The sequence below is a fragment of the Anomaloglossus baeobatrachus genome, chromosome 12 (genome assembly GCF_048569485.1).
Source record: "Anomaloglossus baeobatrachus isolate aAnoBae1 chromosome 12, aAnoBae1.hap1, whole genome shotgun sequence".
In the NCBI taxonomy this organism is placed as follows: domain Eukaryota; kingdom Metazoa; phylum Chordata; class Amphibia; order Anura; family Aromobatidae; genus Anomaloglossus; species Anomaloglossus baeobatrachus.
The window spans coordinates 63,739,779-63,755,766 of record NC_134364.1 but is presented as its reverse complement, the minus strand read 5'-3'; the positions used below and the strand labels follow the sequence as shown (position 1 = coordinate 63,755,766).

The following is a 15,988-nucleotide window of genomic DNA, read 5'->3' as shown; positions in this document are numbered from 1 at the left end:
AGAATTCTATCCTGTAGCCGTGAGATATGATGTCTCTCACCCACTGATCGGAGACTTGCTTTAACCAAGCGTCGCCAAAGTGGGAGAGCCTGCCACCGACTAAGGACGTGGCTGGAGCGGGCAGAGAGTCATGAGGAAGCTGCCTTAGTGGCAGAACCTCCAGCGGTCTTCTGTGGACGCGCTTTTGGGCGCCAGTTGGATTTCTGATCCTTGGCTGAGTTAGCGGACGAGGCGGAAGGCTTAGAGGATGACCAGTTGGAGGAACGAAAGGAACGAAACCTCGATTGATTCCTACCCTGGGCGGTTTTCCTGGTCTTGGTTTGTGGCATGGAAGTACTCTTCCCGCCAGTAGCTTCTTTAATGATTTCATCCAGCTGTTCACCAAACAGCCGTGAACCAGCAAAAGGGAGCCCAGCCAGAAACTTCTTGGAAGCAGCATCTGCCTTCCACTCTCGAAGCCACAAAATCCTGCGGATAACGAGAATTAGCTGAAGCCACCGCAGTGCGGTGAGCAGCCTCTAGCATGGCAGACATGGCATAGGATGAAAAGCTGAAGCCTGAGCAGTTAAGGTAACCATCTCAGGCATAGATTCCTTGGTGAGGGAATGCATCTCCTCTAGAGAAGCAGAGATGGCTTTGAGAGCCCACACTGCTGCAAAAGTCGGGGAAAACGCGGCCCCCGCAGCTTCATACACAGATTTGGCCAGAAGGTCAATCTGACGGTCAGTGGAATCCTTAAGTGAGGTGCCGTCAGCCACCGACACAACGGTCCGGGATGATAGCCTAGACACCGGAGGGTCTACCTTTGGGGAGTGCGACCACTCCTTGACCACCTCAGGTGGAAAGGGAAAACGGTCATCAGAACCACGCTTTGAAAAGCGTTTGTCAGGACAGGCCCTGGGTTTGGTCACAGCGGTCTGAAAGCTAGAGTGGTTAAAGAACACACTCTTCACTCTCTTAGGCGAGGTAAATTGATGTTTTTGTGCCAAAGAGAGTTGCTCCTCTGACACTGGCGGATTGAGATCCAGTACAGAATTAATGGAAGCAATCAAATCACTAAGATCTGAGTCACCCTCAGAGAAAATCGATGGGATACATAGCCTCCGACTATGGGAGGAAACCCTGCACCTTCTCTTAGAAGGACGGGGTCTGGGATCAGATGATGAATCCTCCGTGAGCTCCGATGGACGGAGGTCAGAGGATAGGAGTCCTCTGTCAAGAGTATTAGAGGCACCCTGTGAGGGAGGCTGATGCATATTCATCAAAGTCCTGGACAAAAGCCCCATGGACTCAGCAAATGACTGGGATATGGACCTAGAAAAGGACTCTACCCAGGCCGGGGGTTCAGTCACAGGTGCAGCAGCAGCCTGAGAGACCACTGGGGGTGAGACTCCAGGCTGTGGCACCGCCAAGTTAGAGCAGACATCACAACGTGGATAGGTGCTCGGCTCAGGCAGCAGGAGCTTGCATGTAGAATAAAGCTTTGGAGCCTTGCTCCTTGTGTGACATGCTGCTGGAGTGGGGGCTTTGCAGAGAATGAACCCCAGGGAGAATATACAGAGGTCCACAACCGGAGACCGGCTGTGGCTTACCAGACCACTGAGCGCGGTGTTGTGTGCCCTCCAGATCCCGAAGCCCGGTCCCCCAGTCGCAGCACCTCAGCAGAGATGCAGAATGCAGGATGTCCCAGAGCAGAGTGAACTCTGCCTGAGAAGAGGGCGTTCCTATAAAAGAGCGGGAACTGGAGGGCTATAGAGACCTGCCGGGAAGGAGGGACGCCCCAGCAGTGGGGAGTGTCCCTCCCCTGTGTAGAACGGCCGCCGGGAGGAGCCGAACCTGTCCCTCTGCATGAGTGACATGTGAGGACAGGAAAATGAAACTAGGCCTCCGGCGAAGCCGGGGCCTAAATTTAAGTGGCGAGGCCGACAAGCAGGCACCATCGGCGCGGTTCTCAGGCAAAAGCTAGAGAACCCGCCGGAAAAGTTAAAACAATCACATACAGCATACTCTCCCCTTACAATAAAGAACCGGGACCCCCAACATAAACGTCTCAGGTACTTAGCTGCTGAGACGCAGGGCCATGTCCCTGGGGATGAGTGCTCCGGTCCAACAGAATCCTCAAGGGGCTGTGGATGGAGACCGGACTCCTGCCAGGCATGGAGACCGTGCTGGCTCCCACTTCAAGCCAGAGCCCAGAAGGGATGGTGAAGGAGCGCGGCATGTAAGGCTGCAGCCTTGTAAATCAACCTTAACAACACCGCCGACACAGTGGGGTGAGAAGGGACATGCCGGGAGTCCAGACATGGACCCGCTTTTCTTCAAACTCTTTCCAAAAGTCAAACAAATCAGATGAGAATGCATGTGTGGATGTATGCCTCCTGACACAAAGCGATAAACTGGCTAGGACTGGCTACCAGGGGGTGTATAAGCTCAGAGGGAGGAGCTACACTTTTAAGTGTAGTACTTTGTGTGTCCTCCGGAGGCAGAAGCTAAACACCCATGGTCTGGGTCTCCCAAAGGAACGATAAAGAAATATTATCAGAAAACACTGCATTAGAAACGTAATATAGTTCTGATTATCCATGTCTCTTATCTCATGTGCAGGGCATTGCAGCTTAGGTATCCATGGTTAAGACCAAAAGCAACTAGCATACTGTCACAATATGAGTAGATGTAACCATGGATACTTAGGCTGTGTGCCCACGTTGCGTATTTGCATGCAGTTACGCTGCGTTCGGCACTGCAGAATAACTCCATGCGTCCTGTGTCCCCTGAACAATCTATAAAGATAGTGCCTAATCCATGCCCACTTTGCGTTTTAGAACGCAAAGTTCTAAACTTTGCGAACTTCTTTCGTGCACTTTGCATGCTGTCTCCATTCTGTCTATAGGGAGAGGCAGCAATGCATCCAGAGCGCACGAATTCTGCAGTCACCAAAGTTTCAGAACGGAGCTTTTCAGCTGCGCTCTGAAGCGGACATGCAGTGACAAAACGCTGCAGTGCAGAGCGCACACACGTGGGCACATAGCCTTAAGCTGCAGTGCTCTGCAAATGAGGTAAGAGACACTGCTACATCAGAACTATACTACATTTCTAATTGGCTGCTGCTGCTACACCTACTACATATTGAGATAGGATCTTGGAGCTGGGAATACCCCTTTAACCTCTTTATATCGCAAACATCCAGTAAATATTTTGAACGCCAGGACAGCCCTGTCATCTGGATACTTCCATCATACTTTGTGTTCACTGCCGGAGAGTAGAAGCAGCTTCCGGTGCTCTCATCATAACCCTCTGATCGGCACAATATTGGAATCATTCCCCTGCCCATGTACAAGGATGTCAGTGATGGTACTAAGCTACTGAGTGCAATAAACCACAGGCAAATTTTGTGGCTGGTCTAAAAAAATTGAAAATTGCACCAGCAGGGAGAGCCCCATCAATAAAAAGTAAAGCAGTTCTGATTACAAAGTCACTTCAAATAGGGACATCCATATAGACCTCTTCACTTAGGGTTAAACTAGTGCTTGATTCTGGGAGCTGTCTGCATTGAGGGGGGCTTGTAGTTTGGGGGAAACCAAGCACTTGATATGGACATTTTGCAGCAGTATTGTAAGTCACCTTATGTCCACTGCTCTCATTGCAGTTCACCTCTAGAACCTCTGTGCAAAGTTACCGTATTTTTCAGATTGTAAGACGCACTTTTCCTCCCAAAAATTTGGGAGGAAAATGAGGGGTGAGTCTTAAACTCCGAATATAGCTTTACCTGGGGGGGCCTGTCTGTGCAGCGATCGGGTGCCTGTGGCTGCGTGCGGGCGGCAGCCGGGTGCCTGTCGGTGCCGGCTGCCTCTCTGTGCGGGCGGCCCACTGGCTGCCACTCTGTGCGCACGGGCGGCTGTGCGGCAGGTTTCCAGTGTGTCTGCGGTCCCAGTTACAAATGATGGCACCGGGAGTTAGCGCGTGCACAGATTGAGCTATTGGATGAGAGCTCCATCTGCGCATGCGCCGCTGCGAGTACCATCATTTGAACCGGGACCACGGACACTGGGAGACACACCGCATCGACCTGCTGCTACTACTGACCGGCCGCGCCTGCCGCTGCCACTACTGAGCCACCGCTGCCACTACTGACCTGCCACGCCTGCCAGCACAACTTGTGCCTCCTGTGACCCCATTTCACCACTACTGCTGCCCCCCCCTCCAGTAAGACAACACCGGAGTATAAGACGGACCCAATTTGTATTTTTTTTACCTTTTTTTCTCTCTAAATTTGGGGTGCGTCTTATATTCTGGTGCGTCTTATAAAGCGAAAAATACGGTAACTGGAAGCTGGCCTGATAAATGCCTTTGTTAAAAGGGGTTATCAAATTTGAAAAAAATGGAACCCCATCCCCACCGATCCTTACAATGGGGCTGTAACAAAAGGCGTCCTGTAGTGCACGTGAGCCAGCGCTCTATTCATACTCTATGGGACCGCCAGGAACACTCAAGCGTAGCGCTCAGCTGTGTCCGAAAATGGGCCAATGACATACACATGTGGCCCAGTCTTTATTCCTAGGAGACATTTCATGGAATTTAATGGATCAAAAAGTTACCCATGGATTAATGATAACATTCAATGTTGGGAACAGCTCTTTACAGTGCTTGTTATTATTGGCCGTTATAGTGATGTACTATTGTGCACACCGGTAAGTATATGGCCCACTATTTCTTTTGCTTTTCCTTATCCTTTGCATTAGAGTAGAGAGGCTTTTTACAGAGTCAGCAGACAATTGGACTTGACGTTTCTGGAACATGAGGGAAGAAAAAGCGACTGAACAGGTTAGTCAGATCCTGTAAGAACAACTGCTAGAAGTAAATATCTACTTATAACCAGGACGGTGCCGTGGTTGGGACACTTGGGTGGAGGTTGCACATCCTAACAGAAGGCGACCTCCATAAGTAACAGTTTGTGCATTTTCTGTCTAAATTAATTATTATGTGATATGTTTTGTACATTGTGGGGTAAAGTGGATTTTAATCCGTTTCTATTCCGTATCTCGTAGTTAAGGCCTGAACTTACTTATGAATGTCCGAGCCGAAGTCCTCCAAGAACTCCACTTTCCGCTGTGAGAAGGTGATTTTTGTCACCAGGGACATGGAGCTTTTTATCACTTTATCGAAGAGTAACAAGATATTGCTTTCGTTCTGTTGCACATCCCCGCTGAACTCCAGATCGATCAGGTTGAGGTACAGCTTTGCGTTTTCCTGAAAATGTAAGGCGCTCCAGTTAGTGGGTTTTATTTTTCCATCCTTTGAGGGCACAAACGTTTATTGTGACTTTACTTGGCAACGTCAGATTAGAGGGACAGTTGTCAACATATTGTAACCGGAATTACATACAGACAACTCGGGAGTCATCACGATTGCCAAGAGGTCTCTCATCGCACAGTACAGTCTCCATAGTTGCTGACACCACTGTAATCTGCTGGCATTATGATCATGTGTGATCACAGAAAGCCCACCCAAAGATAGATAAGGGGTATTCTGGCAGGAATTATCCAACAGGCGATACTGGGGGTTTAACCACTGGAACCCTCCCACCTGGCTGAATCAACAAGTCAGAAAGGAGCAGTAATGTTCGGCCATAGCTACATTCATTCTCCATGAGACTGACAGAGAAAGGAAAGTACAACGCTAAGGCAGTCCCACTGAGAATGAACGGAGCAGAGGTCTATCATGCCTCATTCTAACCTGGACAAAAAAGTGCCCCTGAAAAGGCAGTACCACCAATCCGAAAATTATCACCTATCCCATGGATAAATATTAGGATCAGTGTAACTGCCTAGATATTCATAGGGGGGGGGGAGGCAGGGGACCTCCAGATTTGCTGAATTCATAGGTAGTGTACAGGACCAAGAATCTTACTAAAATCTCATCCATGTACTGTAAAAAAGACAAAAAGGGAAAACTATGGATTTTACTTTCTAAAATGCTTGGCGTAAAATCCTGAGAGTTTGTAAAACCATGAAAAACAACAGTTCCTAAATGAGGCAGGTCATCAGTATGTGACCGGTGGCCAAAACCACCAATTCATGAGGATCGATAAGGTTTGGGGGGGGGGGGGGGGGGGCGACAGCACGACACCGCTGCTCCAAAATATACGGAGCTGCTTGTGATATAGAGCCGACCGGTGAGCGAGCAGAGTTGGACTCCCAGTGTCTAATCACCATAGCTTATACGACGATTGTAGGGGGTCACTTACTTTGTCTTTCAGAAGGGCGTCATTTAACACCACCTTTGCCGTTGCCAAATTTTTCAGATTTTTGTAATAGAAGCGGGCGAGCTTAATTGCATAAAACGAATGCTCATGTGGAACTTTAGCGTTTTTCATCGCTTCGGACAAGAGCTCCTCGGCCTCCTTAATGTTCCCATGCCGCCGCTCTAAGTTGACTCTTCTTAGTCGGACCATGGCTAGGCCTTCGATAGACTCTTCCAGTGTTTTCAGTATATGTTTGGCGTCTTCTATGTTACCTTTAACAAGAGGGACTGTTAGAACAGGAACGTTAACATATATACTCTAAATAGGGCAGCAGATAGTTTGGATCTCTTACCCTGCTGTTCCTCAAATGCAGCCCATAATAAATGAGCTAAAGGCTTCTTCAGGAGATGTATGTTACAGGCTCGGTTGTAGACGTGTCTTGCCCCTTCGGCGCTGTGATTCTCCATATACTTGGCATACTAAACACAAGAGAGACTCTCTGTTAACTCATCTAAGAACGATGTAAAGTGTGAACAATAAAATTCTTGTTTAAACCCATTCAGCACCTTTATTGAACCACTAGACTAGACTCTGTAAGGAAGGGCGAAGGGAGGCAACGCTGTTGGCATATGCAGCAGTCAAATCTGGTTGCAAGCAGACCATCCCCTAATGCAATAGATATAGTTATAGATGAACAGAATACACAAGTATACAGGGTTAGGCACGAGATCAATGTGTCAGGCCATACTGCACGTAGGCGGTGAACGGGCCTTACCTTTATCCAGAACTCCTCGTAGCAGGCGCAGGCAATGACACATCTCTCAAACAGGATCACCACTCGCTCGTGGGAGCCGGTCTCAATTTCAAAGTCCAAATACTCCTTCCAGTTATTGATTTGCACTTTCTCCAAAGGTTTGACATGAAAATACGGTCTCTTAATCTGCAAAGGAAAAGGAAAGGCACGCAGTCAGCTTGGTGCAACATCAACCCTAATCCTGCAAGGGCCCAGTATGTATTCTTACGGCTTTGCTCCTCCACGTCACAATCAACACAAGACCAGAATGTAACTTACTCCCTCCTCGAAGGCCCATCTTTTGTGGACTTCATTGTCATTGAGGCTGAAGATTTCTTGATGTACTTCAATGATTCGATGTCTCATGTTCTCTATTTCCGTTGTGCGCTGCAAAACAACAGCACAGGTATGAAAAAAAAAAATCAATCAAACGTCACGTTGAAGGCTTCTGGTCATTTCTCAGATTTTTGAAGAAGCCGTTATCTTACATACATAAAAGCAGAGTTATAACAGTGCCTGCATAGCTAAAGTTCACATATTACAGAACTATTCAAAAGGTTTATTCTGATGGCCTAATCTTAGGCTAAATCAATATGTGGACAATGTGGGTGCAACACCCGGCACCCCCAATCACCTGTCCCTGGTTACAGACAGATGTGATTAGTAGTGAAGTAGCACGGTTTAGAAAACTGCATCTGGGTAATGTTCATTTACCCCCATTCAAATCTATAAAAGGTGGATGTGTAGTACCCGGTCGCAGCCACTATGCAGACAACTGAACTCTGCAGTGTAGCCCTGCAAATGAGCACATCCGGCTGTCACCGGCCCTAGGAATATCTGATTGGTGGGAATGCTGAGTGTTGCACCCCCACTGATCAGATCTTGAGGAGCTAGCCTAAGGATAAGTCATCATTATAAAAGTTACAGACATTCCCTTTAAACAGTGGACAAGAGTAGACCCAAAAGAAAACTTCCTGCTGCCAAAGTTTGCAGTGATACCTAGAGGTCACCGTAGCAGGGTTAATACAAGCCCACAGATAAGAGGAGAACAGCTTAAGTCATCCTTTTGACAATCATGTGCAAGGCAACTGGCCGATCCCGAATTCACATCACCCAGGTGCACAGTAAACTGGGAAGAATCAGCAGATCTAATGTGAGTTGTACTGAAGCCTCCGTTTTACGGTATGTACCATATTTTTCGGATTATAAGACGCATTTTTTTCCCAAAACCTTTGGAGGAAAATGAGGGGGGTCATCTTAAAATCAGAATGTAGCTTACCGGGGGGCTGTGCAGAGGGGTCAAAAGGAGGCAGGGGTAATACCATGTGGTGTGCTGCTGGCGCAGGTCTGTGCATCGGGCGGCGCCGCTCTGCTCTGTGTGTGGTCGCTCTGCTGCTCCGCTCGGCTGCTCCATTCTGCTTGGATGCTCGGTGGGGCCATTCTGAAGATGTCAGCGGTCAGGGTTTCAAATAATGGCGCCTAGGGTCCGCACGTGCGCAGATGGAGCTCTCAACTCAAGTTCTCGTCTGCGCACTCGCCGACTCCAGCCGCCATTATTTGAAGCGTTCACCGCCGAATCTGTAAAATGGCTGGTGACTCACCACCTCCCGCACACAGCATCCGCGTCACTGGCCCCGCACAGAGCGCTGCGGCGTCACCGGCCCCGCACAGAGCGCTGCGGCGTCACCGGCCCTGCACAGAGCGCTGCGGCGTCACCGGCCCTGCACAGAGCGCTGCGGCGTCACCGGCCCCGCACAGAGCAAACATGCAGTGAGTATCTGGCCCCCCTCTATACTACTTGCAGTACTCTAGTACCGCCCCTGCCTCGTGTGACCCCCCGCTACACTGCTGCCCCCTCTCCCTGGTAAGACACCACCAGATTATAAAACAGACCCCATACTTTTTTTTACCTTTCCCCCCCCCCCCCCCCCGCCAAATTTGGGGTGCGTCTTATAATACGAAAAATACGGTATGTAAAACATTTTCTTTCTCCAGCAGCAGAGCAGCTAGGTTTTTTTCCTTGGCGAAGCATCTTCAAGACGCCAGTCGCCCTTCTCATGCAGTGACTTTGCAGACATTTTTTGTGTCGGTGTCGGTGACTTTACACTATAGCGGCAAGTGGCATCACACCTCACATTTTGTGCAACCTCCGACCACTCCAGTGCCCGTGTTACAGAGACAGCTTTCCATACCTGCGCTGGATCAGCGATGTCCTCGGTGCCAGAGGGATATTCTATTTTAGATCCGCTATGGTGCTTTACAGAAGCCAACTCTTTTCGCAGCTCAATGAATTTTTCCGCAGTAAGGAACTCTTTCGGCAAATGGTCCTGTATGTGTTCTTTAAACCTGTGGGTGGGCAACGCAGTTCACAAGATAAAAAAAGGTCTAGAAGATGCAAATTATCTAATCAATAGAGGAAGGAAGGTTATACAACCTACTCTTATTCACTCAAGCTGTAAAGCAGCATTTCATGTCATGTCGAGTGGACTCTCCATGAACCCAAAATTTACCCTCTGCAAGAGGCGACACTTCTGTTAATGACAGTGGATTGCAAAGTTAGATTGCTGGCAGCTTCCGGTCCAACATATATCTAGAGAAAAACTATTAAGGGAGGAAAAGGTCTACCAATTAATTTTATCAATTGAACGTGAACTCAAAAAAAAAAAAAAAAAAAAGGTATACAAGCTCCTGTCCAAAGGACAACCATTAAAGATCAACAATGGTCTGTTAGGGAAACCCACCAGACAGATGGCAGGGGCTGTGGTCTTAGCTTCTTCATGGTGTAAACCACACTGATAGTATCTCAAGGTCAACAATATAAAATCCTGGCAACTTTATTTCAAAATGATAAAGAGCATCCCCTTGTGAAGCCCCCTGTCTAAGCCAGCAGCCTCTCCGCCTGCGTTATGCACATGCAATGCCACAGATTCAATACATGATCACTGCAGCCAATCCACGAAGTAGACGATGGAAGCGAGCCAAGAGTACCAATCACTAAGACCTATCTATTTATATTTGAAATTGACCAACCCCACATAACATGCAATTTTCTAATATCCTTAAAACAAAAAAAAAAAAAAAAGGTCTTTAATGTCCCTTGAAAGGTCCGACCTGGCAAATGTTGCATCTAAACCAGCGCTGTGTATACGGAGAGTCATTGTGCATTTTGGTGAAGTCGGTAAAATATGGACTGACTCAAACTCCTAAAATATATAATAAATTGGGTACCGCGGTTCAATGCAGTATGTGCTGAATATTTTTCGTAAGAATTTGGGAAAGTTATGAAATGTCCTACAAATGTCTGCTCTAGTCTTGGGTCAAAGAATCTCAGCTTTTAGTTGAGATGAATCTGTGCTGCACGTCAGCTACATGCTATTAGTGATGTTATTTTACTACAGTAAATATATCTATGTACCTTCACCCCACCCCACCCCGCCAATTTCTTTGTAGAATGTAAGCTCTCAAGAGCAGGGCTGTCTTTTTTCCCCTCTAAATATTGTATTTGCTATAACTTGTTTGTATATGATCCTCCTGAATTGTAAAGCGCTGCGGAATATGTTGACGCTATAGAAATAACGATTATTATCTGACACGAAATCACAAAAAAAGTTTTCGTTAGAGATGTTTTAAGCCATTTTTTATTACTTTCTGCAAAGTCAAAAGATTATATACACTAAGCGTACTGTGCCTTTAAACAATATGGGACAGCCTATATGATGATGTCATGCCTTTGGAAGAGTCTGATATGTTTATTGGCAACATCTGAGTTAATCAGACACACATGTGGATGTATTTTAATGCACACCTGAAACACTGCATCTTTGTGTAGCATCATGGGAAAGTCAAAAGAAATCAGAAAAGATCTCAGGAAGAGAATTGTGGACTTGCACAAGCCTGGTTAATCCTTGGGTGCAATTCAGTTTGTTCTCATGCTTTATTGCAAATTAGGGGTGCAGCCCTCCCTTTACTGGGGTTGAACAATTAATTTGCTTCCCACTTTGCTCTTTGCTGTGTATTTAAACTAGGACACAGCTGACCACTTGTTACCATTCACATTGGAGTTTTGATATGACAAGTCAGGTATAGAATGTTTTTAACTTTAGTTGGTTAGGGATTGTCCCAGATGGGTACACCGTAACGAGGTGGGATGGCTTCTTAACTTTTTGCAAAAATGTATATACCAAGTACCCTGTTATTAAGCACTTGCACTTTATTTACTATTATTCAGGGTATTTTTCATACCATGTTTCTCTTTTTTTTCCTGTCTAGAGGCTTCCATTTACATGCTTGTAATGTTGTTCGTATAAAATATCAAAAAGCTTTATTGTATAAATTTCTTTTTTTAAAAATTGGTTTCAATCGTTATAGGAGATATACATATATGGTGCTAATAGAGGACAAGGTGAATTACCACATATAAGTGGGGGAGCAAAGGTGATAAACACCCCAAATAAAGGGATAGTTACTAGCAGGGACAAAGGATCATAAGTAGTAAAAAATAGCTGGCTAACAAATATGGCGCCTCTGTCCTGACAGGGTACATAAATATGTATAGCCAGATCGGCATAAGTCCTTCAGACAGGGCAGAGGTTCCAAAGACCAGACTAGTCATAGGAAAAAGATCAAAAAATGGCTGGCTAACAAATATGGCGCCTCTGTCCTGACAGGGCACATGAAAATGTATAGCCAAATCGGCATAAGTCCATTAGACAGGGCAGAGGCCACCAGAGACCAGACTAGTCATAAGAAAAAGACCCTAAGAATCCCATAACTTACACATAGTCAAAAGGGTGATCACCAGAGCGTCCCACACCAGTGAAAGGAGCCTTCCTACGCGCGTTTCGCACGGATTAGCTGTGTCCCGCCCTCTGATCTCTGTGCCCCATGCGCGCCGCTCGCCTGCCTTGCCCGACCCCTGGCCGTCCTTGTTGGGTGGGGGTGGCCTTGGAGCACGGAGTTGCGATGCTCCGGGCTCCCTCTCCCATTGGACGGCTGTGGGGCGTGTGATGCTGGGCGCGCGGTGCGCGTGTGCGTCAGCGGGGATCCGATTGGCTGGGACACATTTTCTAGGTCCTGGTCTGCCCAATGAAGTCATGTGACCTCCTATTTAAGGTCCTTGAACGGCAATTGCCGTACACCTTCCCTGATGAAGCCAGCAGACGTAATCCGTGCGAAACGCGCGTAGGAAGGCTCCTTTCACTGGTGTGGGACGCTCTGGTGATCACCCTTTTGACTATGTGTAAGTTATGGGATTCTTAGGGTCTTTTTCTTATGACTAGTCTGGTCTCTGGTGGCCTCTGCCCTGTCTAATGGACTTATGCCGATTTGGCTATACATTTTCATGTGCCCTGTCAGGACAGAGGCGCCATATTTGTTAGCCAGCCATTTTTTGATCTTTTTCCTATGACTAGTCTGGTCTTTGGAACCTCTGCCCTGTCTGAAGGACTTCTGCCGATCTGGCTATACATATTTATGTACCCTGTCAGGACAGAGGCGCCATATTTGTTAGCCAGCTATTTTTTACTACTTATGATCCTTTGTCCCTGCTAGTAACTATCCCTTTATTTGGGGTGTTTATCACCTTTGCTCCCCCACTTATATGTGGTAATTCACCTTGTCCTCTATTAGCACCATATATGTATATCTCCTATAACGATTGAAACCAATTTTTAAAAAAAGAAATTTATACAATAAAGCTTTTTGATATTTTATACGAACAGCCTTTGTAAGCTCCAGTTCTTTCTTCCTTGTTCATGTGCATTATGGAGTGGCGTTGATTCTGACGCGAGATGTGCCTTGGTTCAATGTTTTTGTGTCTCATGCTTGTAATGTTGCATGGTTACTGATTTTGTGTTACAGCTCAGTTGTTTCTTTTTTTTATACTGCTTCTTTGTGTAGCATCATGGAAAAGTCAAAAGTAATCAGAAAAGATTTCAGGAAGAGAATTGTGGACTTTCACAAGTCTGGTTCATCCTTGGGTGCACTTTCCAGATACCTGAAGGTGCCTCTCGTTCATCTGTACAAACAATTATACGCAAGTACAAACAAGATTGATGTGTCCAGCCATCTTACCGCTGGTTCTGTGTACCAGAGATGAAAGTGCTTTGGTCAGACATGTGCAGATCAACCCAAGAAGAAAAGCAAGACCTTGTGAAGATGCTGGTGGAAGCTGGTAAGAGTGTGTCATTACCCACAGTGAAACGAGTACTGTATCAACATGGGCTGAAAGGCCACTCTGCCAGGAAGAAGCCATTACTCCAGAAGAAACATAAAAAGACACAGATTAATGTTTACAAATGCACACAGGAACAAAGACCTTAATTTTTGGAGACGTGTCCTGTGGTTTGAACTGTTTGGCCATAATGACCATCGTTAGGCTTCAAGTGTCTCCCTTTTTCCTCAAAACTTAAGAACATCATCCCAACTGTGAAACACGGGGGCGGCAGCATCATGTTGTGGAGTGTTTTGCTGCAGGAGGGACTTGTGCACTTCACAAAATAGATGGCATCATGAGGAAAGATTATGTGGCAATAATGAAGAACATCTCAAGACATCCGCTAGAAACTTAAAGCTTGGGCGGAAATGGGTGTTCCAGATGGACAGTGACCTGAAGCATACTGCCAAACCAGTTACAAAGTGGCTTAAGGATAAGAAAGTCAATGTTCTGTAGTGGCCATCACAAAGCCCTGATTGTTGATGTATGTAAAGCGCTATGGAATTAATAGCGCTATATAATAATATATATAATTTTCAATCCTATAGAAAATTTATGGGCAAAGCTGAAAAGTCCGGTGCTAGCAAGGCGACCTACAAACATGTCTCCGTTACACCAGTTCTGTCAGGAGGAATCGGCCCAAATTCCTACCATCTATTGTGAGAAGCTTGTGGAAGGAGATCCAAAAACGTTTGACCCAAGTCATACAGTGTAAGGGCAATGGCACCAAATACTAATGAAATGGAATCTTTTGAATTTGCAGAAAATGAAGGGAATTTTGTTACTTACCGTAAATTCCTTTTCTTCTAGCTCCAATTGGGAGACCCAGACGATTGGGGTGTATAGCTACTGCCTCCGGAGGCCACACAAAGCATTACACTAAAAAGTGTAAGGCCCCTCCCCTTCTGGCTATACACCCCCCGTGGGATCACGGGCTGCTCAGTTTTAGTGCTAAAGCAAGAAGGAGGAAAGCCAATAACTGGTTTAAACAAATTCAATCCGAAGTAACATCGGAGAACTGAAACCGTTCAACATGAACAACATGTGTACCCGAAAAAACCAAAAATCCCGAAGGAAACAGGGCGGGTGCTGGGTCTCCCAATTGGAGCTAGAAGAAAAGGAATTTACGGTAAGTAACAAAATTCCCTTCTTCTTCGGCGCTCCATTGGGAGACCCAGACGATTGGGACGTCCAAAAGCAGTCCCTGGGTGGGTAAATTAATACCTCAAGTTAGAGCTGCAAAACAGCCCTCCCCTACGAGGAGGAAACCGCCGCCTGCAGGACTCTTCTACCTAGGCTGGCGTCCGCCGAAGCGTAGGTATGCACCTGATAATGTTTGGTGAAAGTGTGCAGACTCGACCAGGTAGCTGCCTGGCACACCTGTTGAGCCGTAGCCTGGTGTCGTAATGCCCAGGACGCACCCACGGCTCTGGTAGAATGGGCCTTCAGCCCTGATGGAACCGGAAGCCCAGCAGAACGGTAGGCTTCAAGAATTGGTTCCTTGATCCATCGAGCCAGGGTGGATTTGGAAGCCTGCGATCCTTTGAGCTTACCAGCGACAAGGACAAAGAGTGCATCCGAGCGGCGCAGGGGCGCCGTGCGGGAAATGTAGATTCTGAGTGCTCTCACCAGATCCAACAAATGCAAATCCTTTTCATACCGATGAACTGGATGAGGACAAAAGGAAGGTAAGGAGATATCCTGATTGAGATGAAAAGAGGATACCACCTTAGGGAGAAACTCCTGAATCGGGCGCAGCACTACCTTGTCCTGGTGAAAAACCAGGAAGGGAGCTTTGGATGACAGCGCTGCCAGCTCGGATACCCTCCGAAGAGACGTGACCGCTACCAGAAAGGCCACTTTCTGTGAGAGTCGAGAAAGTGAAACATCCTTCAGAGGCTCGAAGGGCGGCTTCTGGAGAGCAACTAGTACCCTGTTCAGATCCCATGGATCTAACGGCCGTTTGTACGGAGGGACGATGTGACAAACCCCCTGCAGGAACGTGCGTACCTGAGGAAGTCGTGCTAGACGCTTTTGAAAAAATACCGATAGCGCTGAGACTTGCCCTTTAAGGGAGCCGAGCGATAAGCCTTTTTCTAAACCAGATTGCAGGAAGGAAAGAAAAGTAGGCAATGCAAATGGCCAGGGGGACACTCCCTGTGCCGAGCACCAGGATAAGAAAATCTTCCACGTTCTGTGGTAGATCATAGCAGACGTGGGCTTCCTAGCCTGTCTCATGGTGGCCACAACCCCTTGAGATAATCCTGAAGATGCTAGTATCCAGGACTCAATGGCCACACAGTCAGGTTCAGGGCCGTAGAATTCAGATGGAAAAACGGCCCTTGTGACAGTAAGTCTGGTCGGTCTGGTAGCGACCACGGTTGGCCGACCGTGAGATGCCACAGATCCGGATACCACGACCTCCTCGGCCAGTCTGGGGCGACGAGCAAGACGCGGCGGCAATCGGACCTGATCTTGCGTAGCACTCTGGGCAAGAGTGCCAGAGGGGGAAACACATAGGGCAGCTGGAACTGCGACCAATCTTGCACTAAGGCGTCTGCCGCCAGAGCTCTGTGATCGCGAGACCGTGCCATGAACGTTGGGACCTTGTTGTTGTGCCGGGACGCCATTAGGTCGACGTCCGGCCTTCCCCAGCGGCGACAGATTTCCTGAAACACGTCCGGGTGAAGGGACCATTCCCCTGCGTCCATACCCTGGCGACTGAGGAAGTCTGCTTCCC

General features: G+C 47.4%; 1 protein-coding gene and 1 non-coding gene across 2 annotated transcripts in view; both read right to left on the bottom strand.

Annotated features, from left to right (window-relative positions):
• The window catches only part of PRPF39 (pre-mRNA processing factor 39), a 169,675-nt gene that overhangs the window by 101,344 nt on the left and 52,343 nt on the right, over positions 1–15,988 (bottom strand). Inside the window, exons 6-11 of the mRNA XM_075331092.1 lie at positions 9,227–9,380; positions 7,314–7,421; positions 7,017–7,181; positions 6,594–6,720; positions 6,245–6,513; positions 5,063–5,247 (exon numbers count right to left, since the gene is read on the bottom strand). Of these exons, the coding sequence (XP_075187207.1) occupies positions 5,063–5,247; positions 6,245–6,513; positions 6,594–6,720; positions 7,017–7,181; positions 7,314–7,421; positions 9,227–9,380 (1,008 nt within the window). The remainder of the gene's footprint in view (positions 1–5,062; positions 5,248–6,244; positions 6,514–6,593; positions 6,721–7,016; positions 7,182–7,313; positions 7,422–9,226; positions 9,381–15,988) is intronic.
• On the bottom strand, positions 5,327–5,411 carry LOC142258658 (small nucleolar RNA SNORD127). Its single transcript, XR_012727835.1, has one exon. It is a non-coding gene; the product is annotated as a small nucleolar RNA SNORD127 (small nucleolar RNA).